The sequence below is a fragment of the Oreochromis aureus genome, linkage group 16, assembly GCF_013358895.1.
Source record: "Oreochromis aureus strain Israel breed Guangdong linkage group 16, ZZ_aureus, whole genome shotgun sequence".
In the NCBI taxonomy this organism is placed as follows: Eukaryota; Metazoa; Chordata; class Actinopteri; order Cichliformes; family Cichlidae; genus Oreochromis; species Oreochromis aureus.
In genome coordinates this window covers 5,867,298-5,891,755 of record NC_052957.1, presented here as the reverse complement: position 1 = coordinate 5,891,755, position 24,458 = coordinate 5,867,298, and the positions used below count along the sequence as shown (strand labels likewise).

At 39.8% G+C, this 24,458-nt stretch overlaps 1 protein-coding gene across 1 annotated transcript in view; it reads left to right on the top strand.

Annotated features, from left to right (window-relative positions):
• The window catches only part of col5a2a (collagen, type V, alpha 2a), a 45,471-nt gene that overhangs the window by 15,689 nt on the left and 5,324 nt on the right, over positions 1-24,458 (top strand). The window contains exons 2-47 of the mRNA XM_031757356.2: positions 5,537-5,758; positions 6,313-6,332; positions 6,433-6,465; positions 6,562-6,594; positions 6,867-6,920; positions 7,802-7,894; positions 7,987-8,058; positions 10,714-10,758; positions 10,849-10,902; positions 11,057-11,110; positions 11,521-11,574; positions 11,664-11,717; positions 11,912-11,965; positions 12,059-12,103; positions 12,396-12,449; positions 12,539-12,583; positions 12,931-12,984; positions 13,088-13,186; positions 13,274-13,318; positions 13,403-13,501; positions 13,629-13,682; positions 13,778-13,885; positions 14,174-14,227; positions 14,365-14,463; positions 14,568-14,621; positions 14,725-14,823; positions 14,920-14,973; positions 15,381-15,434; positions 15,527-15,580; positions 15,697-15,750; positions 15,886-15,930; positions 16,012-16,110; positions 16,205-16,312; positions 16,441-16,494; positions 16,706-16,759; positions 16,922-16,975; positions 17,085-17,138; positions 17,243-17,350; positions 17,572-17,625; positions 17,731-17,784; positions 18,579-18,740; positions 18,910-19,017; positions 19,137-19,244; positions 19,341-19,394; positions 23,981-24,088; positions 24,296-24,349. Of these exons, the coding sequence (XP_031613216.1) occupies positions 5,537-5,758; positions 6,313-6,332; positions 6,433-6,465; positions 6,562-6,594; positions 6,867-6,920; positions 7,802-7,894; positions 7,987-8,058; positions 10,714-10,758; positions 10,849-10,902; positions 11,057-11,110; positions 11,521-11,574; positions 11,664-11,717; positions 11,912-11,965; positions 12,059-12,103; positions 12,396-12,449; positions 12,539-12,583; positions 12,931-12,984; positions 13,088-13,186; positions 13,274-13,318; positions 13,403-13,501; positions 13,629-13,682; positions 13,778-13,885; positions 14,174-14,227; positions 14,365-14,463; positions 14,568-14,621; positions 14,725-14,823; positions 14,920-14,973; positions 15,381-15,434; positions 15,527-15,580; positions 15,697-15,750; positions 15,886-15,930; positions 16,012-16,110; positions 16,205-16,312; positions 16,441-16,494; positions 16,706-16,759; positions 16,922-16,975; positions 17,085-17,138; positions 17,243-17,350; positions 17,572-17,625; positions 17,731-17,784; positions 18,579-18,740; positions 18,910-19,017; positions 19,137-19,244; positions 19,341-19,394; positions 23,981-24,088; positions 24,296-24,349 (3,245 nt within the window). The remainder of the gene's footprint in view (positions 1-5,536; positions 5,759-6,312; positions 6,333-6,432; positions 6,466-6,561; positions 6,595-6,866; positions 6,921-7,801; positions 7,895-7,986; positions 8,059-10,713; positions 10,759-10,848; positions 10,903-11,056; positions 11,111-11,520; positions 11,575-11,663; positions 11,718-11,911; positions 11,966-12,058; positions 12,104-12,395; positions 12,450-12,538; positions 12,584-12,930; positions 12,985-13,087; positions 13,187-13,273; positions 13,319-13,402; positions 13,502-13,628; positions 13,683-13,777; positions 13,886-14,173; positions 14,228-14,364; positions 14,464-14,567; positions 14,622-14,724; positions 14,824-14,919; positions 14,974-15,380; positions 15,435-15,526; positions 15,581-15,696; positions 15,751-15,885; positions 15,931-16,011; positions 16,111-16,204; positions 16,313-16,440; positions 16,495-16,705; positions 16,760-16,921; positions 16,976-17,084; positions 17,139-17,242; positions 17,351-17,571; positions 17,626-17,730; positions 17,785-18,578; positions 18,741-18,909; positions 19,018-19,136; positions 19,245-19,340; positions 19,395-23,980; positions 24,089-24,295; positions 24,350-24,458) is intronic.

Sequence of the window (24,458 nt, the reverse complement as noted above, 5' to 3'; positions counted from 1 at the left end):
GAATGATCACACTTTTTGATGGATTAAACATTGATGCTTGTTTTCCCGAGTGTGTTAGAATAAACTTGTCTGAATGATAGGTTACGTACTGCACAATGTTGCCATTTGCAATCAGACATCTGCAACATATTTTGATGCAGAAAAGCAAAAATAAACAAAATAACCTATGTGGTCACAGAATAAACTGAACATAATCATACTTAAAGCCACAGTATAAAACAAAGACAGACCAGAACACTAATGCTCATGAAGAAATGCAATTTGTTTGGAGTCAGTATGAGGACACTGCATTGCGCTGTTTTTCACATGAAGTTAAGAATTCTTCTAATACCGAGCCAGAAAATGAATGCCCTTGAGCTGACCTTTGACACTGACCTCAGCAAGAGCCTCATACCATGCTCAGACCTGAATCCAGGTCTAAAAACCTCACTGTTTAACAACTTGCATTTTATCATTCTCAACAGCTTGAAGTCCTGTAATTATAAAGAATTCTCACTCTTGAGCACGATTTCTGTTGTACAACATAATTATCTCATTATGAGAATGTGCCACAAAGACACAAAGGCACACAACCAGTTTGATAGAAGCGACCCCTCAGCAAACTTAATTAAACTGAGAAAATACCACAATGTAAACTCAGTTAATTGCAGATTCAAGTTTCCAGCTCTGCCATGGATATGTAACATAAGACTGAGATGAATCCAGTCCAAGGCAACAGAAGCACAAGAGATAAAGGCAAGGAGGGGGTGATGTGTACTTCAGCAGGACCACAATCGTCCGCTGACTGAACACGGGAAGGGAACAGCTCATAGCTGCGGTTGCCTCTTTAAAAGGAAGAGCCAGTGAAGACGGGGGCCTGTTGATGGAAAAGCCTAGACATGCAATCATTTTAACTTTCCTGGCCCGAGCTTCCTACCCCTCCCTCGAGATTCAGAGCTTTGTTTGTGAAAGCCGAGGTGAAGAGCATGTTCAAACTAGAGTGTTCCTTCAGCTTTCAAGCCCTGTCAGCATCATACGGTAAATCGTGCACACTGCTGAATATTAAACAGACAGGATGCCTTTTTGTGATGTGTTAAAATGCTAGAGGAAATAAAAGGAGGTAGATTGAGGTATAATCACAGGGTGTCGAATCACGTTGCAGCAAAGTACCGTTGACACAAGAGCCAAAACAGTAGGTGTGCTTGTTTTTTTACCTAGCTTTGGGCTGGGATGGCAAATACCTCAGTCTATGTTTGTGGAACAGCAACTTTAATGGACAGCTTTATCAGTGGACAAGTCGCAGGTTGAGCTTAAGGTCATATACAGCGGGATGATTTATGTTTGGCCTCGACACTCTGGGTTTTTAGAGCAGGAAAGCACAGCTGCAGCAGAGCCACCCCTCAGCAGCTGTAACTCATCTGCATCTGGATGAGAAATCATAGTTGCAGTCCTCATGGTATAAACCATGTCAGCTGCGGCAAGTTACTCAGACTGAAAAGAAGGGCTTGTTCAGAACAAAATGTATGATTTTATAAACTTAACATCAACTGGAATCTATCTTTTAGAAATTAGATGGTGCTGTGACTGTCAGTTTAGGCCCTGTACTCATCTTTGTTTTTCTAAAAGAGATCAAGGATCCACTTTTAAATGACTCATCATTTCCATAAGTTCATTTTCTAACCCCTCCATTTCTGGCTACCATAGCTTCTCCCCAAACGCAGTGTGTTATGAGTACTTCCATATTAGCCAAGGAAAATCCATAAACTATCCCCTTTTTTTCATTCCTCACATCTGCCAAGTACATCACAAAGTAGCTTTCCCAGGTTTTTTCCTGGTGGTTGGTGCGTGTCATGACTTATGAGAAAGGATGTTGGGTTATCTGGCTGATGTCTGGTGAATGATACTAAATGATAGCAGCAGTAGACACGTGAGTCATGTTGAAAAGATCCAGACTCCATGTTTTAAACCAGGAGAGGAAACCGTCTGCCCTGTTAGCTGACTAGTGGAAAGTACAGATCTAGAAGTAGAAAGGGAGCATGCCTTTGCACCGATGTCACAATCAAACTGTGGCGTCTGTGGAAAAGTGCAGAACCTGCAACGAATTAGCTGAAAGGAGGGGAAAAAGTGACCCCCCTCCCCTCAACTTCCCCCCTCTTCCTCAGGGCTTGCGGTGGGGTAGTAAAGACCACTCTAAAAACCACACTTCTCTTCCAGTAAATTTCAAATTCTCCCAACACGCAGTGTTTGAAAACTCTCAAACCTCCGCAGGAAAAATTGCTCCACAGCTCTGTGGCCAACAGCTCTGCCAGACATCCCTGGTTTTATGTCTCTGTATTGAAATGCACTGAAGGAACACACAAATTACCTCCAATACCTTTGAGATGACTTTTACCTGAATGGAAATTCAACAGAAGCTTGTTTGAGACTTCAAGTCAAACTGAGTCAGTTAGAAAGAGTTTCTAGTTTGATCTTGTGAAACTGAATACACGAACATTTTATTTGAAAAACAAACATAAAGTTTTAATTCCAGATATTGAGATCCATTGTTCAAATAATTCCAAGCAGATGAAGAAAGATGTTCCATGTGAAGCACTGCTTCTCATTTTGGAAGACCACCACAGTGTGGGATGTAACTGGCTGTTGAGAGGCAGGAAATTTCATTTCTGAACTATGTGTGTTGTTAGTGTCGTCAAATACTTTGTGGTCGATTGAACAGCGACATCTGAGAAAACATACCTTCAGGATGTGTTTGCTAGTTGGACTGTTGATCCCCTGTGTGCACAGTTGGTTAGGAGAAACAATCTATGGGTGGTGGCTGTTGTACCTCGAGGTCATTTATACTTGTAGCCTATCATGTCTGGCTGAGTGTGCCTCTTTTTTTAATGTAACTGATGTAACTATGGAAAAAATACCAGCTTAAGTTCAAAGTGCCCGAATTATGTTTTGGGGGGGGGGGTTGCCGTCTTTAAAGTGTTATATAGTTTTTAGTGCAAGGAAGACTACAAACCACTGAGCTGCCAGAAAAACGTTGTTTCCACATAGCATTCAAAGCCTTTCTTCCATTACTTATCTACATCATCTTGTAGAATCTGGGATTTAAATAATCCCGGGATAGTGAAACAATGAATGTGTAGCTGCCATTTTTCTTTTGCTAATGCTTTAAAAATGTCTCAGTCATCAGCAAAGCAAACCAACTGTTAAACTGTTACTGCCACTAAGGTACACCTTAATGCACTCCCAGTATTTCAGGACCTTAGGACTGAGTGAATTAATTGTATTTTCAATGGCAACGCCACCACCACAACAGGGAAATTGATGGCGTTAGCACAATACTTGGCTAATGTTGCTAACATTACCATTAGATTTTATTGTGTGGCCACAGGGAAGGTTTTTTTAATAATCAGAATTGTGGAAAATTGAAGGCTGATTTGAAAACAGATTAATTCAAAAATTCTCTAAAGGATACAGATGAAAGTAGATTACAATGCTACTAATTTTAGAAACAGTAGCACCACTCACAGATTATGTTGTACACTGTGTAATTTAATAATTTTTAAGAGGTCTTTGATTATAGTTCAAACATGCATGGTTAAATTTCATTTTTCTCATAGCCCTGACTATGCTCATAGACTAGAGTTAAGATACATAACCAATGTTGCCTTGACAGAGACAGGAGAGGATGACATACCAAAATACAGGCTGCTATTGCAAAAAAAAAAAAAAAAAAAACCCTGGGATTTTGTATATTTTTATTTTTAAAAATTCTATTCTTTTGAACCACAAGCACATATAACATAGATCTGCGCTTGCTTTCATATTGTATATTTGTAGTTCCAGCAGTCATTTGTGATAAAATATATAACTAAAGTTATATCAGCTGGTAGGAAAGGAAACAGCAGCAATAATACATACAGTATAAAGGAGGTCTTTCCACACCATTGTCTGAGATATTACCCAAATCACTGCTTCCCATACTTGTGAGATTAGATGTAATGAGCTTAAGAGTGTCTGATTACACGGTGCATTTGTACAGAATCCAAGTCTCAAATTTATTTAATTAGAGAAATTTCAAAGGTCTCAATGTTGATGTTGGATTGTTGAAGAGTAAAGCAATACTCATATTCTCAAGCTATCATTAACATGCGTTGATCTTCTAAGAAGAATCTCAACATATCTCACAGATATGTTGAGGGTCTCTTCATTTTATCACAGAAGGTTAGGCTGCTGGACTGTCATCATGACTGATCTATTATTGGAATTCCCGAAAATATGTTTTTGTTTTTAATTACTTGATTAGTCATTTTATTGAAGATGTCAACCATTTTTTTAACCAAGTTGAAAATCTATAGTGAATTTTTACTGCCTTCAGATATTCATCTCTACATGACTTCTGAAAAATGTTACTTCACAATGAATCAAATGTAGGTATATATGGAACAATCTTTTTGTATTTGATCCTCAAATCTCATCATAGGTGTCAAATTTCCATACTGATCTGACCATAACAAATATGGAAATCATAAAAATGTTTCATGTCATACCATGAGATGTTCATTAAAAAGCATCTCAATGTGTACTTCACATAATAAGCCAGTAAAAGTTTTACTGATGTTTGTTGGCATGTTTAAGTCTTCCTGTACATCTGTCCTCTTTACATCTGTCCAGACAAACACATGTGTGCAAAGTATATTGAGAACTACAGAAAAGCTGAAAGAATGTGTGAAGTGCAACTCTGATTTGCATTTGGGTCACCTCTTTGCAACTTCCTGCATCCTCCAGCTGGGTAACCTGACTTACCTGCTGTCTAAAGCTCAGAGCTGCCACCTGCTGTTTATATCAGGAACAGGTAAAGGTTTCAGAGCGTCTGCAGACCTGAAAGACTTGGGCTCGTGTTTACAGAACATGCCAGATGTCTGTTGAAGCCAGACAAACCACATCTACATTTCTTTCTCTTTTTTCTGACCAGAACTCTTTTGTATACTATTTATTAATATTTGGGGGGATTTTTAAGAATAACAGTTGGTATATAGCTGGCAGTATGCTGCATTATTATTGAATAAACAGTTGTTTGTTAACTCATAAAGCAAACTTGAATTAATTGGCTTTATGGGAGAAACTCATAGGTGGCTGCAGGTTTTTCTCTTTTGAACAAGAGTCAAATTTCTGAGACGTTGCTTCTGGAGGAAATGATCTCATGTCTAACTGCTGGAGACTTTACCCCGACAGCAAATCACGTTTTCCAGACCCTTTTTTTCCCTCTCACAGTGTGTGCAGAATATGGTGGAAACCTTGTTTGCACATTAAGAAGTACTTTGTGTACACATTGAGCCATCCTGACCTTACGAGCAATGAATACCGGGATAGGCCACAGCATACGGTTCGATGTTTCAAAACCAAGATTTTTTTCCCCACTGCAATCTTTATTATTAAAATGCTTGGTAAAAAAAAAAAAAAAAAAAAAGATATCTCCAATTCTCCACAGTGTCCTTTTATAAAACAAGAGCTGTTCTTCAGTGATTTTGTTTTGTATTCAACTGACACAAATTCCACCTTCCAGGAGATGACATGGACTGCACGGCAGACGGCCAGGTGTACACAAACAGGGACATCTGGAAGCCAGAGCCATGCCGGATCTGTGTTTGTGACAATGGGCAGGTCCTGTGTGATGAAATCCAGTGTGACGATCTGAGTAACTGTGAGAAGATGTACATCCCAGATGGCGAGTGCTGCCCCGTGTGTCGGACTGACTCATCAAGCAGCGGTGGGACGGGGAGTTTTGGTGAGCCTGAACCTTTTGTCTGCGTTTGTGGAATCGAAGGAGAATAAAAGACAATGTTTTTTATTTAACCTGGTTGGTAGAAGACACAGTGATTCAAAGAAAGGCCTTCTCCGATCTTTATCATGCTTTAACATAAATTTAATCCCAAAGAGAGGGCAAGAAATGAAACCGCATCGATAAAATAAACTAAGAAACTCTTCCCTACCATGTAGGTCAAAGCTTTCAGAAATAAAAGCTATAGCAGCAGATTGTTTGGGTTTCTTTAGTTTTGACAGGCTGCCAAATAAATAATCTACTGAGATGATGTATGAATTACTGCTGCCAGCAGCCTGCTGCACATCAGTAGCCTCACACTAAGAATGACTGACAACTGATTAATTGTGTTAGTCGACTATTTTGCTTTTGACTGACCTGCATGTTTATCCCGTAATGATTAATGAATTTCTTTGGAGCTGTTTCAGCATATGCTGCCTACTGAGTTGTTACACTGATGATTTGTCTGCACATTACTTACATGTTTCTTCCTTACAATTTTTCTATGCTTCCTCCTATAGATGGGGGTAGAATTTACAAGGTAGGCCAGTTTTGTGATCCTATACTTTATGTTCGCTCTGTCATCCACTGTCATGTTGTGTGAGTCTGAAAGTTGTTGTCACTTCTTATTGTTTGCTCAGGGTCAGAAGGGAGAACCTGGAGATGTTCCAGTTGTGAGTGTTTCCTACATTTAAACCTGCTTAACTGACAATTTTAAGTCCAAAAAACATAGCAGGATCAAACTGATGTGTTTGATGGTTTTCCTGCAGGTGACTGGTATCAGAGGCCGCCCTGGACCTATGGTGAGCATCTTTTTTCTTTCTTTACCAGCAGAATTTTCCAAAACGAACATTTCTAATGTTCATCCACCACAGTTGACACTAGATGGCATGAGAGGACAGCCGCATCCTGCATAACTTCACCTTAAAAGGAGGTCTACACAGCAGGATAGGACTCCAGTCAGCTGGGTCATGATGGCATTTCAAGCCGTGCCAAGCGTGCTCGTTGTTTTGATGTTACTGCAGAAGTGTCAGGGTCAGATTTTTTTATTGATTCTTCTTGTCTATTCTGACAGGGACCTCCCGGCTCACCAGGAGAAAGAGGACCACACGGACACAAAGGAAGGCCTGTAGGTCACATCAACAAGCATTCACAGACAACCTAAGAACAGAATATAAAACGCATGATGATAGGAAGATAGAAAATCTAACCTTTTCCTGTTACCAGTCAGAGCATCACATCCTTCCTCTCATTATTTTCTGGCAGGACTTTTAGAGAACATGTGGGTTTGTACAGAATAACAAACCACAGCAGTATTTATTACCTTAATCAAGACAACGCCATCATTTTATCGTGTCTTTCTCCATTAGACTACGGCAAGACTAACAATATTTATCATCTTCCATCATATTCAAGCTATAAATAAGGACGTCATGTCTGTATTATCAGTTTGAAACTCCCTCTTTGCTATAATTCACATGACATCTGAGCTTTTTGATTACTGGGGTCATGAGAATGAATCCTCACTAACTCACTCAGCTTAAAGCCCATTCGGTTCAAGGACAAGTGACTAACGGTCAAAATGTGATGTAATGTGGAAATTTGATCTATGATGTGCTTAGCAAGCAAAGATGTGGCAGCATGATGTATGAATGCGCTCGCCTTGGTGGAGTTTCAGTAGAGTTGAGGGCAGCATTCTGCTGGTGATTTATTAATACATAACCAATGGTTTTCCTGTTGCACACGCTTTACAGCTCGCAGTTCATAAACAAATGAAAATTAAGTTTAGGTACATCTGTTTTATTATTTTCTTATTGAACTCAGTGACATGTTCTAAAACAGCTTCTGGCTTTACTGACTAATTGATTGATCTTCATTTCCATCTTTACAATGAAATCCAAATAAGAGCTGAAACCCACTGCTGAAAGGAATAAATCAATGTCAGAGTGCGCACAGTTTTAAAAATACTTTTTAAACAGTAAATTAAACTCTCTCTCTTTTACGCTTCAGGGAATACGGGGCCCCCAGGGCTTTGACGGAGAGCCTGGCATACCAGGTCAGCCTGGAGAACCAGGACCTCCTGGACATCCATCGCACCCAGGGGTGAGCCAATAAACAGAAACACTAGAGTTTAAACTGCAGGCATGCATGTCAAGTCTTACATGGTAAGCTAACCTGCAGTGTTTTACCTGCAGGGCCTGGGAGCCCAGATGGCTGGAGTGACTGACTCAAAAACAGGACCCATGGCCATGTTGAGTGGCTCCAGGGTAAGAGCATTACAGCACTAATATGGCCCGACCTTAACTGGATGTTTCATTAAGTCCTTCAGCTGAAAAGCACCAAACTGATGCACCCATTAATCTAAAAAAAATTGGTTTGTTCCTGAGTGGATAACTTTTTTTCCCCACTTGAAGCTTTGGCAGAAAACTTTGGCACCAGTCTAGAACAGGTGTTCTCATTTCTTGTAGTTTCCTTAATATTTCTAGTACTTAATTAAATAAAGCTCCAAGCTTGAATAAAGCTCCTATGTTTTGCTAATTATGGATAAAATATAATTAAATAATGGTGTTATATTTTCATTAACTCTATTACTTTGCAGTTCCACATCTTCTGGGAGTGCCTTCGTCTTTTCTGTCTCACTCTATATCTTCCTCTTGTCCAGTCTTTGGCAGTTTCTAGAAGAAAAATTAATAGAGCCACTTCTGAAATTTCTTTTCACTTTGGGTTTGCAGGGCTGTCCAAACAATGTGACCTGCAGGAATTAAGACATGAAAAGATGTGGTTAAAATGCATGTGTGTGCAGTAAACTTTGAAGAGGCACTATTTCATAATTCAATGACAAATTCATAAAGAGGTTTAATTAAATAAACCTTCTTATGTCAAAAATTTGACCATTAGTCACTTTATTCAGAGTTTCCAGACCTGCATATGGTGCATATTTTATTAAGCACTCTGACTGTTCACCGTTGCATTTACGCCAATACTGAAAGGTCAGAGTTCACATTTCGTCTTTGTATCATTTAAAGTTCGTCCCATGTCAGTTTGTCGTTTTGCTGTAATGTTCCACTTTGATCCCAATAATGGGAGAAGACAGCAAGCTAATGCTACTGTTACTTACTTGTGGGTTAGGGCTAATTTATGGTGATGCATTGGGGTCAGTTTCCTTCTGCAGCACCGACATCAAGAGAAGCAATAGGGATGCCATTCACTTCCATAACATCCACTATGGATTCTGTCAGATAGTAAGCACATAGAAAAAAAGCGCTTGTATCAATGGCTGAATGAGGCATGTTGCATAAAGTGCTTTGAGTGCTAGAGTAGAAAACCATAAGAAGCAATCCATTTACCAACAGCTCAAACACGAACAGGAGCCCACTTTGATCTTCACATAAGCTTACCTCCAGACAGGCTTCAACAAATACAACACTAACTAGACCTTTCTGCAAAACTTTGCACCGCACCAGTGCAATGTGATGGTGGAGCTTTGATTTACTTCACATTTCGGGAACAGTTGACTAGTTAGCAGCTGATTAAACATGTTAAACGTTGATGATGATGATGATGAAACACGGTGATCAGAGAACTGCAGCTGGTCCTCTCTGAGTCTTCATGTCAGCAGCATGTTGCCCCCCAGTTTTCCCACAGTGCATCCCTTCCTCACCAGCAGCACCTCCTGCTTCCTCCTCCTCCTCTGCAGGCGCCTCCGCTGCTTCTGTGGCCATGCTGATCTTGAATGTTTAAAATCCAGTAATGCACCCTGCCTCGGGTTGTTTCCGGTACTCTCTCGCCCCGCTCTCTGCAGGTGTTCACCACCCCCTCCCAGGAGCAGCCCACGAGCTTTGCCATCTCAGAAACACTCACGCCCATTTGTCTGGCCATAACAATCTTGCCCTTATCAAACTCGCTCACGCGAGTCTCTTTTCCCCGCTTCCACTGCTCGCCTTACTAACCCCACACCTCCAGCTCTGTTGTTCGCTTCCTCAGTGAAGGGCTCAGGGAAGAAATCCCAGCCTCCTGGAACATCCCATGCCTGCGTGTGTGTAATGGGAGCAAAAAGGAAGTCAGTTGGCGGGAATCTCGTTTGAGCATGCTCTCTGTGGACTGTCTGCGCCTTCACTCTGTTAAAAAAAAAAAAAAAAGTCAAAATATGTGGAGCAAATTGAACTGGGCTTTCTTCTAAATATTGTTCTTAGGTAAGCTTTTTAATAACTGCAGATATTTTTAGAAAAAGTATGAATCGATGGCCAAAGGAGTAAAACCTCCTGACTAGAAAGACTCCCAGTAATTTCAAAGGGTTTTGAGATGAGTCCCTGTTCTTTTTTGTGATACAAGTAATAGTAATAACGTAAATTAACCCTCAGTGCTACTTCCCAAAACATTATGCTAATTAACCATAAAGATTACAACTTTATGAGGTTTCACACATTTTAGTGTTTCCTGAACAGTTAATGAAGCACAAATCTATTTCATAATTTTATATCTTTGTTATTTTTTATTTTATTTCTTAACACTTAATATCTCTATTACATATTTGTCTTGTTTAACTTTCATTTTCTTAAGTGTTGCAAATTCCTAAATAAATAATGACAATAAAAATGAGTGTCTGCTTGTGTCTCCTAATATGCATTTGGTCACTTAAATGAGTTAGCAGGATATATATGTAAAAGGTATTCAGATCTGCAGTAAGTAAATTATATAGAAGACTTTACAGCAGCATGATCTTGTTATAGAAACAACTACTGTTTCTGTGCACATCCACATAGTGTCTACTATCACACATGTGTCATAAGTATCTCTCTGAATGGAAGTAATTCACTTGACTTTTAACTGCTGCAACAAAAAAGACTAACAACATAGATACATTAACTTAATAGTTTTTGAATAAAACACATTTAACTGATCTGACATCGTCTTTGTTTCAGGGAGAGACCGGAGCAAGAGGAGCTCCTGGTCCAAATGGATCACCTGTAAGTTTACAACATTTTTATTAATACTGGAGTGGCATTTTTATATTTAGTTGTTCTTCCTGTTTTGAATGTTTTATCCTTCATTTTAAGGGTCAAGCTGGACCACAAGGACCTCCTGGAGATGTTGGTGATCCTGGACATATGGTACTATAACTTCAAACATGCATTTTCTTTGTTCCTATACTTTCATTTACTTAATGTTATTTGATTTTTTGTTTTTGGTAAGCTGCTCATTTGAGAAAATTTTGCTGTCAGAATGATGGGCTGTTGCTGAGTGTTTGCAATCTGTGTCTGTTAGGGTCCACCGGGGCAGAGAGGACCTGAGGGCCCTCCGGGGAAGCCAGGTGAAGATGTAAGTTAGCTTTGAGATGTTTGTCTGTCTGGCAGCCATTCATACAAAAGGTGGCTTAAAAGAAAGGGGGAAGGAAGTAAACTGGTGATGACAGAGAATGAACTGAGAATCTGAAGTAAGACTGAGCATTAAATAGATAAGGATAATTTGGAATTGAATTATGCAAAGCACACAAACTTAAATGTGGAGTTGGAAATGAATAATATGGTTCCCCTGTAAAGATATACATGCCTTGATAAAAAAAAAAAAAAAAAAAAAAAAAATACAAAACAAAAAAAATCTGTCACCTTAGATGTTTAAAGGTCTTATACGGTACACCTGAAGCACGTTAGAAGCACCAACAGAAACACAGAACCTGAGATCGAAAGATGTTTTACAGTGTAATGTGAAAATGCCATTTCCTCACACAGGGAGAATCAGGCAAAGCAGGAAATACTGGAGAAGTTGGATTCCCTGGATCAGCAGTAAGCTTTAAATTAATAAAAATTAAATCCTGTGCTTTTTTAAATTATTATTATTAGAAAAAACTAATAATGTTCTTCCGTGGTTTTAGGGGCCTAGAGGATTTCCTGGGACACCTGGGCCTCCAGGCCTGAAGGGTCACAGAGTGAGTGATCTGTGTTAGAAGCACTTTAAAACAAGTACCAGTGGAATGATTACCTGATGAAGTGAATTGACTTAATTTTTCTTTAAACTCTTCTGTAATTCACTTACTCCATGTTTCCTAAAGAGTAAAGTCAGTGTGCTCAGCCCAGCTCTGCATACACAATGTAAAACAGTCTTTTTCCGTGTTATTAACAGGGCCATAGTGGAACTCTTGGACCAAAAGGTGAAACTGGAGCTGTTGGATCCAAGGTATAATTGATGTAAAATGGACGGTCTGTCAGTTTGTGCCACTGGTGGATTAGATGGTTTCCATTAAACACTTTGTTTTGTGTCGTTTTGCAGGGTGCCACAGGGCCCAGTGGTCCAATGGGAGCACCTGGACCTATGGTAAGCGAAGTTATTCTTAAAGTTTCTGTTGCTTGTTTTTACAGTCTCCACAGAGCCAGTAAATGCTCAGAAACCAAGTGACAGTAACAAATTGCCTGGAGCAGCCCCATGCAGATGATGCAGTTTATTATTCTTTTAAGCAGGCGTGGACTTCAGTGTCGGCTGCTTTCGGATTCTGCTCTCATTTTGAATCAACTAAACATGCATTCACTTTCCTGTAACTAAAGCTTTTTCACCTTAAAGCTTTGCATAAATAAAAAGTAGGTGTAATTTATCACTCTGTGGATAACAGGGTCCTGCAGGGATGCCGGGTGAGAGAGGACGCCTTGGACCAGGTGGTATAGCGGTAAGGACGATGGCACCATCCGTACATATATATGTACATAGACTGGCCTACTCTATGACTTTTGAACCAAATTGATGTTTGCCTTGCAGGGTAAGCGTGGTCCTCCTGGTAATATCGGGAAACCTGGTCCGATGGTAAGTCACAATATGCTGTGTTTTACTTTTGTGAATTTACTGTACACCAAAAAGACTAGCATGACTTTTTGGAAATCCATATTAGATTCTTAGGTTAAACTGAGGAAAATATATTTGGGTTGCAATCATCAGTCTTATTTTAAACATATGTTTATGTGCTACATCAAATAAACATATGTGAACTAGCCACATGAGCAATAACAGACACACAGATAGAAAAGTAGTGATACTTGCATGGTTGCTGTGCCCTGTTGTATGTCGGCAATCATTATGCTTGCATATTTTTATATCTGAATTGGGTGATGAAGTTACAGTAACATCCTACTGTCAATACTCTTTCTTAACAGGGCCCCTTGGGTCTCAGTGGCTCACCTGGATATCCAGGGGCCCCAGGAATGAAGGTAAGTAACAGAGAACTTAGCTATTTGCTTTTTTATGCTGTCAAAGCCAAACATATCACTTTTTTTGTTTATATTAATTGTTCTTGGCTTTTGTTTTCCACAGGGGCAGCCTGGTCCCACTGGTGTTCGAGGTCCAGAGGGAGCACAAGGACAGAGAGGAGAGACCGGTCATCTGGGCAGACCTGGCCCCATTGGCATCAGGGTTAATTTCTTACTTTCCCATACACGTCACACTTTCACTTTTGAGCGTTGATTTAATTCTCTAATTAGAGATTTTCTATGTTCACAGGGGCCCATGGGAACAGATGGAGGCCCAGGTTCCAAAGGACCAGTGGTAGGTTAAGACTTATTTATTCCAGGCATGTTATTATTAACACTAAGTGAAGTCACAAAAAGAAACACGTTTAACTTCTTACAGGGTAATGTTGGTCCACAAGGTCCAGGCGGCCATCTTGGGCCCCATGGCCCACCAGGACCTCAGGGAAGCACTGGTCAACCTGGAATCAAAGGACAACTGGTAAAAGGCCTCAGAGTTTGAACTGAATTCTTGCTTTTAATTGCCCGAGTTGTTGTAAATGCTTAATGAACAGTAAGCTATTGCTTAATGTGCAGGAGACTCACATTTTTGCATTTCTGTGTCAAAGGGAGATGTTGGTGTTCCGGGATTTAAAGGAGAAGCTGGACCTAAAGGGGAACCGGTAAGATTCAGATTAAATAGTCAAACTGATGCAGCTTGCATTGTAAATCCAGACTTTCCTCTTATTCAGTCTTCTTGTCCCATGTGTTTTCCTAGGGTCCGCCTGGTTCCCAGGGAGTGATCGGACCTCAAGGTGAGGAGGGAAAGCGAGGACCACGTGGAGATCCCGGCTCTGTTGGGCCTCCTGGTCCCGTCGGTGAAAGAGTAAGCCTGGATTCTGTTTCCTGCTCTACCACTCACCTTTTACATAGTTCCTCTTCCAGGGCAGGAGTCAGCTCAGTAATTTGTTCACAAAACTTTGCAGTTCAGGAAGTTAGAATTAAAGACACATTCAATTCAATTCAATTCAATTTTATTTATATAGCGCCAAATCACAACAGAAGTCGCCTCAAGGCGCTTTATATTGTACAGTAGTTTATTATAGTTTCTGGGATTCTTCACTTTACTGATGTGGTTTAATATGCACATATTAAATCATCACTTTTCTTTCAGGGATCCCCTGGAAACAGAGGGTTCCCTGGTGCAGATGGGCTGCCGGGACCAAAGGTACAGTTAGTTATCATAAGTCATGTTATATGTACATAATGATTACAATTGTGCTCTCAACATTTTATTTACTGGTTAACCTTTTGTTTACCACTTCTTTACTTGCTTTAATAAGCAATTTTTTTTTTTGACAAAAGGGTTCTCAAGGAGATCGTGGAATATCAGGCCCACCAGGACCGAAAGGTTCTCTAGGAGACCCAGGACGCACAGGAGAACCTGGTCTACCAGGTGCAAGGGTAACACAAGAACTTGGCATTTTCCTTTTGAGCTACAGTATTTCCGAAAGTTTCTCTTCATTGCTCTAGCTTCCTATCTTTACGTTTTACAACTTTTTCCACAGGGTCTTACTGGGACCCCCGGAGTTCAAGGTGCAGAGGGAAAACCAGGACCACTGGTAATTCTGAGTATTTGTATATTTTAATGTGTTTGAATCACACGTACTGGAATTTTCTTTAAAATTATGAGAGATAACCAGTGTTGGTTTGTGTCATCTCAAGGGTGCCCCAGGTGAAGATGGTCGCCCCGGTCCTACAGGGCCCATTGGAAACAGAGGGCCTGCAGGAACCATGGGAGTCCCAGGCCCCAAGGGCTTCAGTGTAAGGCTGCAGAGTCTCTGAAGCTGTGCCCTAATAGTCAAGTCAGTGTAGTAATGTCATGTTCTGTCTCTAATTCAATATATTTTGCTCTTAAAGGGTGACCCAGGAAAGACGGGGGAACAGGGATCTGCAGGAGTGCCAGGTCAAAGAGTGAGTACTATTTTGAGTGCACGTGCTGAAGTACGGCAACAAAAAGTGCTCTACAATTAGTTTTAGACTTATTACAGTCAAAAAGTTGTACTTGCGGCCTTGTGTACTTACCTTTTTGATTATATGGCAGAAAGGGAAGGCCCACCAAATAATTTTCAGTCAGTAGCAGGATGATATGTCAGCATTAATGATAAACAGTTACATTTTTTTTTTATCAGGATTTGATAAAAAAAAAATATATATATATATATATATATATATATTTGGATTTATTAGATTGTTCATGAGCACAGAAGTCATTATTAATGCAGTCAACCTAAACTGATCGCAGGCTGTTAGGAGATGAAGGAGTGGATCCCCATCAGGTGCGTAATAGGCAGGATTTCTAAGTGTGACTTTGTCCACAGGGTCCTCCAGGAAAAGATGGAGAGGTTGGGCCTGCAGGACCCCCTGGTCCACCTGTAAGTGTCTGATTACTCTTTTTTAAAAACTTTTTGCTAAGACCTTTTTTTAAATTGCTGTTGATTACACACAAGTGTTTGTCCTCTCACAGGGTGTTGCAGGAGACAGAGGAGAGCAGGGACCTCCAGGTGAAAATGGCTTCCCGGTGTGTAATTGTTTTGAGTCATTGTAAAAGGACAGAAAGTTTTAAAACAGTTCATGGAGTTGGATTACTTCTGGTTCTAAATAATTTCTGAAAGTTGTCTTTTTTTGTGTTCTTAGGGTTTGCCTGGAAATCAAGGGCCTCCTGGAGAGTCTGGGAAACCGGGTGACCAAGTGAGTCCGACAAAAACTATGAAAGCAGCCTTGAGTTATATCCAATACTACATTATTATTGCAAAAGATCTTGGATGAATTTAAATTTCATGTCTTTTTTGGACTGAGCATTAAAAATCAGCTTTTTTCTTTCAGGGTATTCCTGGAGAACTTGGTCCTGTGGGTCAGATTGGACCGAGGGTAGGTGAACTGCATTGATTCCAATCAGTCCAAGCTGGAGTTTGACTATCTGAGACTCAACTGGTCATATCTATTTCCCAGGGAGAGCGTGGAATTCCTGGGGAGAGAGGAGAACTGGGTCCAACAGGTCTGCAGGGACCTAAAGGAATTCCTGGTGCACCTGGTCCAGATGGGCCAAAGGTACTGTTACACACCATTGATTAATGTATAACTCACAAGTCTGGATGGTTTGGTTTGGGCTAACTTGTATTAACCGTGATGCTTGTCACTGAAGGGTAGCCCTGGTCCCACCGGTGCTTTAGGTGATGTGGGTCCTCCAGGTCTTCAGGGAATGCCAGGAGAGAGGGGCATCTCTGGTCCTTCTGGTCCCAAAGGTGAAAGAGTAAGTATGTGATCATCTTTGCAAAAATTGAAGTACTCTTTGCAATGCTTTTAGCCTTAGTTTTTTTTCATGACTATATTCCACTTTAAAGTGTTTGCAACACTTTTTCATGCATTGTGTTTGTTCAGGGAGCAATTGGTGAGAAAGGATCTGAAGGTACAGCTGGAAATGATGGCGCAAGAGTAAGTGAAGCATCGTAGACTTGCTGCATAAACATTTAGTGTCAGCTGACAGGAGTGTAAGCCAAAACTTATGCTGTATCCATACAAGCTTAAGACTTGTCTATGCTTGTTGAAAGAAATCTGTTTGCTGACGTGACTGCACACGTTTTTGTTAATGATGAGTGATGGTGATGAGCAAAGATCCCCAACCACATTTCGTTCCTGTCAACAGGGAGCACCAGGTCCCACTGGACCATCAGGACCTGCAGGACCCAGTGGTGAGAAGGTAGAGTCTTTATAAAACACACATAAAGCATAAAAGCAGGAGTAGGCCTACTGTTCTGGGAAGGAAACTCTTTGTCTCATGCTGCTTTCACACCCATAAAATACTGGATGTTCAATGAATTGTTCTCCAAATTATTGCAATAAACCTGTGGCTTCTTTACAGGGAGAACCTGGACCCAAAGGACCATCTGGACCACCAGGATCCAGAGGAACACCTGTGGGTACACCTCACCAGTGTTTTCATCTTACACATTAAATATTGGTTTATTGTGCCGAAACAAGGCAGGTCATTACAAAGTAATACAAATATTTATCTTGTGCTACAGGGATCAAGAGGGGACCCTGGTCCTATTGGTGCTGTTGGATTTTCTGGCCCCCCTGTAAGTACACTGAAACACTTTGCTAAATATATGGATGCCTTTGACAATGTCACAGGAGATAAAGGAGGAAAAGCATCTCTGCTAATGTCATTTACACCTCACAGGGTCCTGATGGCCAACCTGGAGTAAAAGGAGAGCCTGGAGAGCAAGGCCAAAAAGGAGATGCAGGGTCTCCTGGGCCACAGGGCTTGGCTGGTGCCCATGGACCTCCTGTGAGTTGCAAATAATGTAGTTGTTCTGACACATTTTTATTTCCAAAACCACTTATTTATTGCTATACATTTAGTTAATCCAGTTTGGCTGAGAGTTCTAAAGAAGCTAGCTTTAACTTCCAGCTTGCTCCTCATTAGAACATAATCTCTCAGTTGCATGTGTTTCCTGCATGCATGCACTGAGAGATTATGTTCTCATGAAATGTTGGTATATTTTTTAGGGGCCAGTTGGTGTTGCTGGCCTGAAAGGAGGAAGAGGAACACAGGGAGCACCGGTAAGATCCATTGATCCTACAGTTATAAGTACATTTCAAAACAATATGTTATTTTCTGTTGGTGTTCAAACCACTTTTTTTTTTTTTTTTTTTTTTTTTTTGCAGGGCCCCACTGGTTTCCCAGGCTCTGCAGGAAGGGTTGGACCCCCTGGCCCACCTGTAAGTACTGCCCCAAGTTAGGGTTTGAATACAAGGTCATGAAAGAAAAAGAAAAATGTGTGGGTTACAAATGTTAAACCACCAAAGATGATGCACAATCACCCGCTTATGTAAATAAATTACTTTAGTGAATTAGTTTGCAAATCAAAATAAATGCTGACACAAAATCTAAAATTCTGCCTTCATACGTCACAGCTAAGTTACGTTTCCAAATAATTATCAGTACCAATATGGTGACCCTGACAAAAATCTATTAATTTAAACGTGGTATCAACTTTTCACTTACTTCACTGAATACATAATGCAGCCTGGGGATGTCCGGCTTGAGATTGTTCTGCTGGTTTCATCACCAGGGTCAAACCTGGCCCATGTATGCCCCAACAGAATCAGCTAAGGCTGTGTGAAATGACAGACAAAAAACTTTACCAGCTTCATTTTCCACAATCACCATTGTAGTTAAGACTGAAGAGAACTCAAACAATAGAGGATAGAGTTAAATATTATAACTACTAATTTCCGTCATCATCCACAATAATTAGAGAAATTTAAAAAATGTACAAGATATGCACCTCTAGGATTTTCTTTTGTTTTCTACAGAGAAAAAGTATTCATCTGAAATTTATTTTCTATGCGTTGGATTTTTTTTCCTTTTTAACTATAAAGGTTTTCAGTGACCACTTGGATCAGGGATAAACTTATTTTTTCTTTTACATATTGTAGCACGTCCTATGAAAAAGTGCATTTGATGCTTTCAACCACATGAAAATATTTGTGACTGTAACTGGTCTTATCAGGGTCCTTTAGGAGAAGCGGGACCCTTGGGACCTCCAGGAAAAGAGGGTCCTCCTGGACTTCGTGGAGATCATGGACCACCTGGACGACAAGGAGAACGTGGACCTCCAGGATCACCAGGTAGCCCAGGAGACAAAGGGGACTCTGGAGAGGATGGCCCTACGGTAAAGTCAATTTATTTTAATTGGTTTTTCAAAATTTTAATAAAACAGACAATTTAATTGAATTTTTTTTTTTTTTTATCGTCCCAGCTCATATATTTTTAAGAAATCCCTTGTTGCTTGTTCTTCTGTTTGTCTTTAAGATTATTTAATTTAATGTTGTGTGCTTTAGGGTCCTAATGGTCCTCCAGGCCCAGCTGGAACTACAGGTCAGAGAGGTGCTGTTGGTCTTCATGGTCAGAGAGGAGAGCGTGGGCCACCAGGTCTCCCGGGACCAGCGGTTGGTATCAAATCCGATATCTGCTGTGTACCAGCTTTGTTATTTACTAGCTTAAAAGTCTAAACTTGATATTCGTGTTCTTTTTGTTGTATTGTGACTTTTCTGTTTGCTTTTATTAGGGTCCCCCAGGAAAGCAGGGCTCAACAGGAGCACCTGGAGATAAAGGCCCTCCAGGTCCAGTCGGTGTTCCCGGTGCTAATGGACCTCGTGGTGATCCTGGTCCTGATGTAAGTGCATGTTTTAAAGTGTTTGTGGTTCCCAACTAACGCTAGCAAAGCTGTCTAAATGTTCTGTTTTTGTTTTTTTCTTTGTCTGGTCCTCAGGGTCCTGCAGGATCAGACGGCCCACCAGGAAAGGATGGTGTTATTGGACAGAGGGTAAGACACAGGAAGGATCAAAATATGACATTGCAAAAAGTATTCATCTTATATTAATCTAAGGTTGCTGGAGGGGTATAACTCTTATCTTGAAAGATCTTGTACCTTAGTATGGAATGCACAGGTATTCCAAACTATCCTCTCCAGCGTAGGCAAAGGTCTATGGAACGCCAGGACTGCCATAATGAATTAATTAAATACACCATTAAATAATTAATTAAATGTGGCAATAAATAATTAAAATTGGAATTAATTAATTAAATAAATAGTTATGACACATGTAATTAATTAATTATTGACACATTTAATTAATTATTTATGTATTTCACATTTTAATTAATTACTGACACATTTAATTAATTATTTATGTATTTCACATTTTAATTAATTATTGACACATTTAATTAATTATTTATGTATTTCACATTTTAATTAATTATTGACATATTTAATTAATTATTTAATGATATAATTATTTATTTCATTTTGGCAGTCCTGGCGCCTGGCTCTCATCATGACTTAATTTTATCTGTCAGCCTCACCCATCAAACTCAGGGGGCGGGGTTAACGCTGATTGACTCAAAACCATTGCTTTGGCCTGGTGGCCATTGTTTATAGCCCACAACAACCGGCAGAACTGAACTTTGAAAAACCCTGTTTGTGTGTCACCAAATACAGTTTTAATATTTTTTTAGCCGAGAATGTAGTGGTTTAATCTTCATATGTCTGGTCGGTTTGTCAAGATACAGCCTCTTTGCAAATTGCTTCGATGATTTCGGAGATGTCTGCCCAGTCTCACGGCAAAGAGTGGGATAGACCCGCTCGCCTCGCAAGCAATCGAGCTGTTGTTACCGCCGACAAAGCGCAGGCCCCGGTACACAGCTGTAATAATCCCCGCTGAAGTGGGCTGGTTTCAGTCATTATGCAAATGTACTGTTTATAAGGTTTGGGGAAACCTGCAGTCAGCTGAGACTGAAGAAGTCACTTGGATGAGTGACGAAACGTTTCTCCCACAAAACGCTACGTCCAGATGAACAGATTCAACTTTTGGAGATTTACTTTCCTGGATGATTGAGAATGCATCAAGACATTTATTGGGGTTGTTATTTCCTGATGTTCGTATGTGTCCTACGTGTTTCAGTCGCCAATTCTGAATTATAACCAACATTAAAAACATGTTTAAGGAGGAGGGAGAGCAAATAAATTCGATTAACAGCTGATCTTTGGGTTTCTGTTCAGTAATCAGCGTGACCTGTGTATAAACGCATAAAACAGATAACGTTGGTGTTTCCGTCATGTAGTAACTGCTGGCTTTAACTGTACAAAGGTTGTTTGACACTATGAAACACATACAGACTTCATGATGTTCGGCTAATATTTTTATTGTGAATATTAATCATGAGGGTAAACGGCCCTGTACACCACGGAGCGAGGTCAGCATCTCCACGATATCTTCAGCTCTGAGTTAACACAGAGTTTCCCAGCTGACTAACTGTCATCTACGAATATGTCACGGGTCATATCAATATGATTTTACAGAAAAGCATCCTTATTTCTACCAACTATTCCAGAGACGTGGAAATCTACAGCATAAAGAACACAAAATTATAGCAGTCTAACGCAACACTGTAACAGAGACGAACCGTCAGTTTGTCGCAGATCAAAGTGGAAAGAAGGTGATTGGTTGAACAGGTGTTCGTGTTCGTGATCTGTTTTTTCTGCATTTTCATCAGTGTAAGACTCAGCAGCAGATTAGAATAACAGTTATACATTTAATAAATTACCAAATGAATCCACGATCGAACCTGTTCCGACAGTTTGAGTTTGTATTCCCTCAGCTGCAGACTCGCTGCTGTTTAAATGTTTGAGAGGAAGATTAGATATAAAGCAAACGTCAAACATAGACTCAGTCTGCGTTCACATTTGATATGACCTGTGTCCTGTTTTAAGATCATACATGTAAAATTGTTGTCCAGCCGGTCCGAGTTAACTGAAGTTAACTTGGATAAATTATAGTTAAGGAGTATCACAGATAACACCCACGTGAGCTGTGTGACTGTTCACCACTACACTGAAATCGGTAGGCTATTACTGAAATACACGTGCTATATCATATAAATAGGGAGGTCCTACTAACATGTTTAGTTTTAAAGGACACCTTCCTGCCTTTAGTCTCATTCATGAGCAGTATTAGTTTTCTTCTAACATCCAGAAGTCTGCACGATGTGTTTCATAGTTTGTAACAAACCTTTGACAGTTAAACATAACATGACCAAAAAAGCAAAAAAATAAATAAATGAATAAAAAGAGAGAGAGAGAGATCACACAAATTATATGTTAACCTCATTTATTTTTAGTTAAGTAAACTCTAAAAATTCTAACAGATAGCTGGTGCTTAGAATACAGTTGAATAACTATTAAAAAACAGATGATATAATATTTCTGTCCAGGTTGCAGTCTGCATTATGAACATGTAGTTGGAAACTCTGCTCCTCTCTGTAGAAATGCGCCTTCTCTTTCCTCTTTGTATAAAAACATTTTAAAAGTTAGTTTAATCTCAAAATTCACTGTTAAATCCGAAACACACCAAATAAAGAAAAGCGAATAGTTCAGTCTAACACATGTGCCAGTGAACCATTAAAGGTCTGTAAAACTCTGCAGTTATGAAACATAACTTTAGCCTCAGCCAAACTGATTTGCTCAGTTGTAAATAAAACAGCGAAGCAAACGTGACCCGACAGACAAAACCTGAGTGATTTAAGTCCAGCGTTTAACCACTGAGAGCTAAAACTCAGGTGAGGTTTCAAAGCTGTGTGCGGTGATTGGACATCAGCCGCCGATAAAGTGGGTTCGCCTATAAAGTGCTCTGTAAGGAAACGAGCTCCAGCAGCTCTGCACTCGGGAAAAATACTATATTTAATTATCTTATGCAGAAAAAGCGCTGACATTGCGTTATATCGAGCACCGGCTGCCCAGTTAAACTGTGACGATCACCAGGTAACGTGGGCATGTTTCTTGAATTAGCAGCAGGTGTTAAACAGCTGACAGGTGAGGAGGATGCATGCAGGTAAACTGAGGGTCTGTTGAGCTGATCGCTGGTGTCGTGAGAAACATGTCAGCTCATTCTTTATGTTACAGAAGCACAGAGACACAAGATCAGGCGGAAAGAGACGATCGTTCGGTGAAAATGAGAATCTGCGAATGCAACATGTGGAACACGGAGAGTGGAATATGTAAACAAACCGGTTGACGTAACCCCCTCGGTGCACTCTGCATGCTGACTGTTAGCAGAGCTACTGAAATCTCTGAAAACATCTGAGCACTTTTGCAAACATGTTCTATGTTGACAACCTGACCAGACATGTGACGATTACGGCGCGACATTCGCGGCTAAAACACTGTTAAAAGTGTAGCTGGTGACAGAAAAACGGGGTATTTTAAAACTACACCACCACCATTGCTGCCCGTGATTTGAAATGCATTCTGGGATACCTGGCTGCCTCAAGTCTACAGAAGCAATCGATTATCTAGGATCGACCTGTTTTGACTTACTTTGCACGGCAACCAATCAAATGTTAGAGAAGCTGTATGGGCAGCGTTAACCCCGCCCCCTGAGTTTGATGGGTGAGGCTGACAGATAAAATTAATTCATGATGAGAGCCAGGCGTCAGGACTGCCAAAATGAAATAAATAAATATATCATTAAATAATTAATTAAATGTGTCAATAATTAATTAAAATGTGAAATACATAAATAATTAATTAAATGTGTCAATAATTAATTAATTAAATGTGTCAATAATTAATTAAAATGTGAAATACATAAATAATTAATTAAATATGTCAATAATTAATTAATTAAATGTGTCAATAATTAATTAAAATGTGAAATACATAAATAATTAATTAAATATGTCAATAATTAATTAATTAAATGTGTCAATAATTAATTAAAATGTGAAATACATAAATAATTAATTAAATGTGTCAATAATTAATTAATTACATGTGTCATAACTATTTATTTAATTAATTAATTCCAATTTTAATTATTTATTGCCACATTTAATTAATTATTTAATGGTGTATTTAATTAATTTATTATGGCAGTCCTGGCGTTCCATAAAGGTCTTGAAGGATCTGTGTATTATTTCCTGGCGACAAAGAACCTGGAAGGATTCAATAGAAAAACATTAGTTACAATATTAGTTTACCATTACAAAAAGAGGAAAATATTCTAACTTGGGCCACAAGATCTGGTGAGGTGCTTGATTCCTCTTTTCTGTTTATTGGGACACAAACTTGTATTTTATTTTTTTATTGTTTTGCTCTTGGTTCCTTCTTGACTTCTTGCTTAATTTGGTGTTATTTATTGTGTCTGCAAATGAAGAAATGTATTTTCAACTAGGGTTGTTCGTGAATGTGGTGATGATGATGAGTGATAAACTTTGGTGACCAATGCCAGAAGAAATTTGTTGCTTTGATTGTTTTTTTTTATAAGAAATAAAACCTATTGATTAGAAAAAGGGAAAAAAAAATAAAGATGTTGCAGGTGGCTAACACTTGTTAAATTTTTACATTTTTAGGGAGACCGAGGGGATCCCGGTCCAGAAGGCTTGGTTGGTCCTCAGGGACTTCCTGGACCTCCTGGTCCAGTTGGTGCCCCAGGTGATGCTGGAAAGAGAGGAGAGCCTGTAAGTGGTTTTTTTTTTTCTGTTCATGTGCAGGGTGTATTAACAGATGTACCGAGGGCACATGAGGACATTCTGGAGGCAGATTTGATTGAAACCCTTAATAGTAACTGAATAATGTGTTTGAGTACCAGAAGGCTGGATAGTCTCTCAGTGTTGGCAGAGGTCTGTGTTCCCTGAGGGCCTTCTAATGATTTTGCTCATTTTCAGGGCTCGAGAGGACCTCCTGGACCACCTGGCTCAGCTGGAAAGAGAGGATTAGTGGTGAGTCTTCAGCTTATGGTTATGTGGAATGATCTGTTTTATGAAAGTAAATTACCTTTTCAGATAGCTTTCAATGAACATTCATTTGGATCTCAGTGCAGAACAGCAC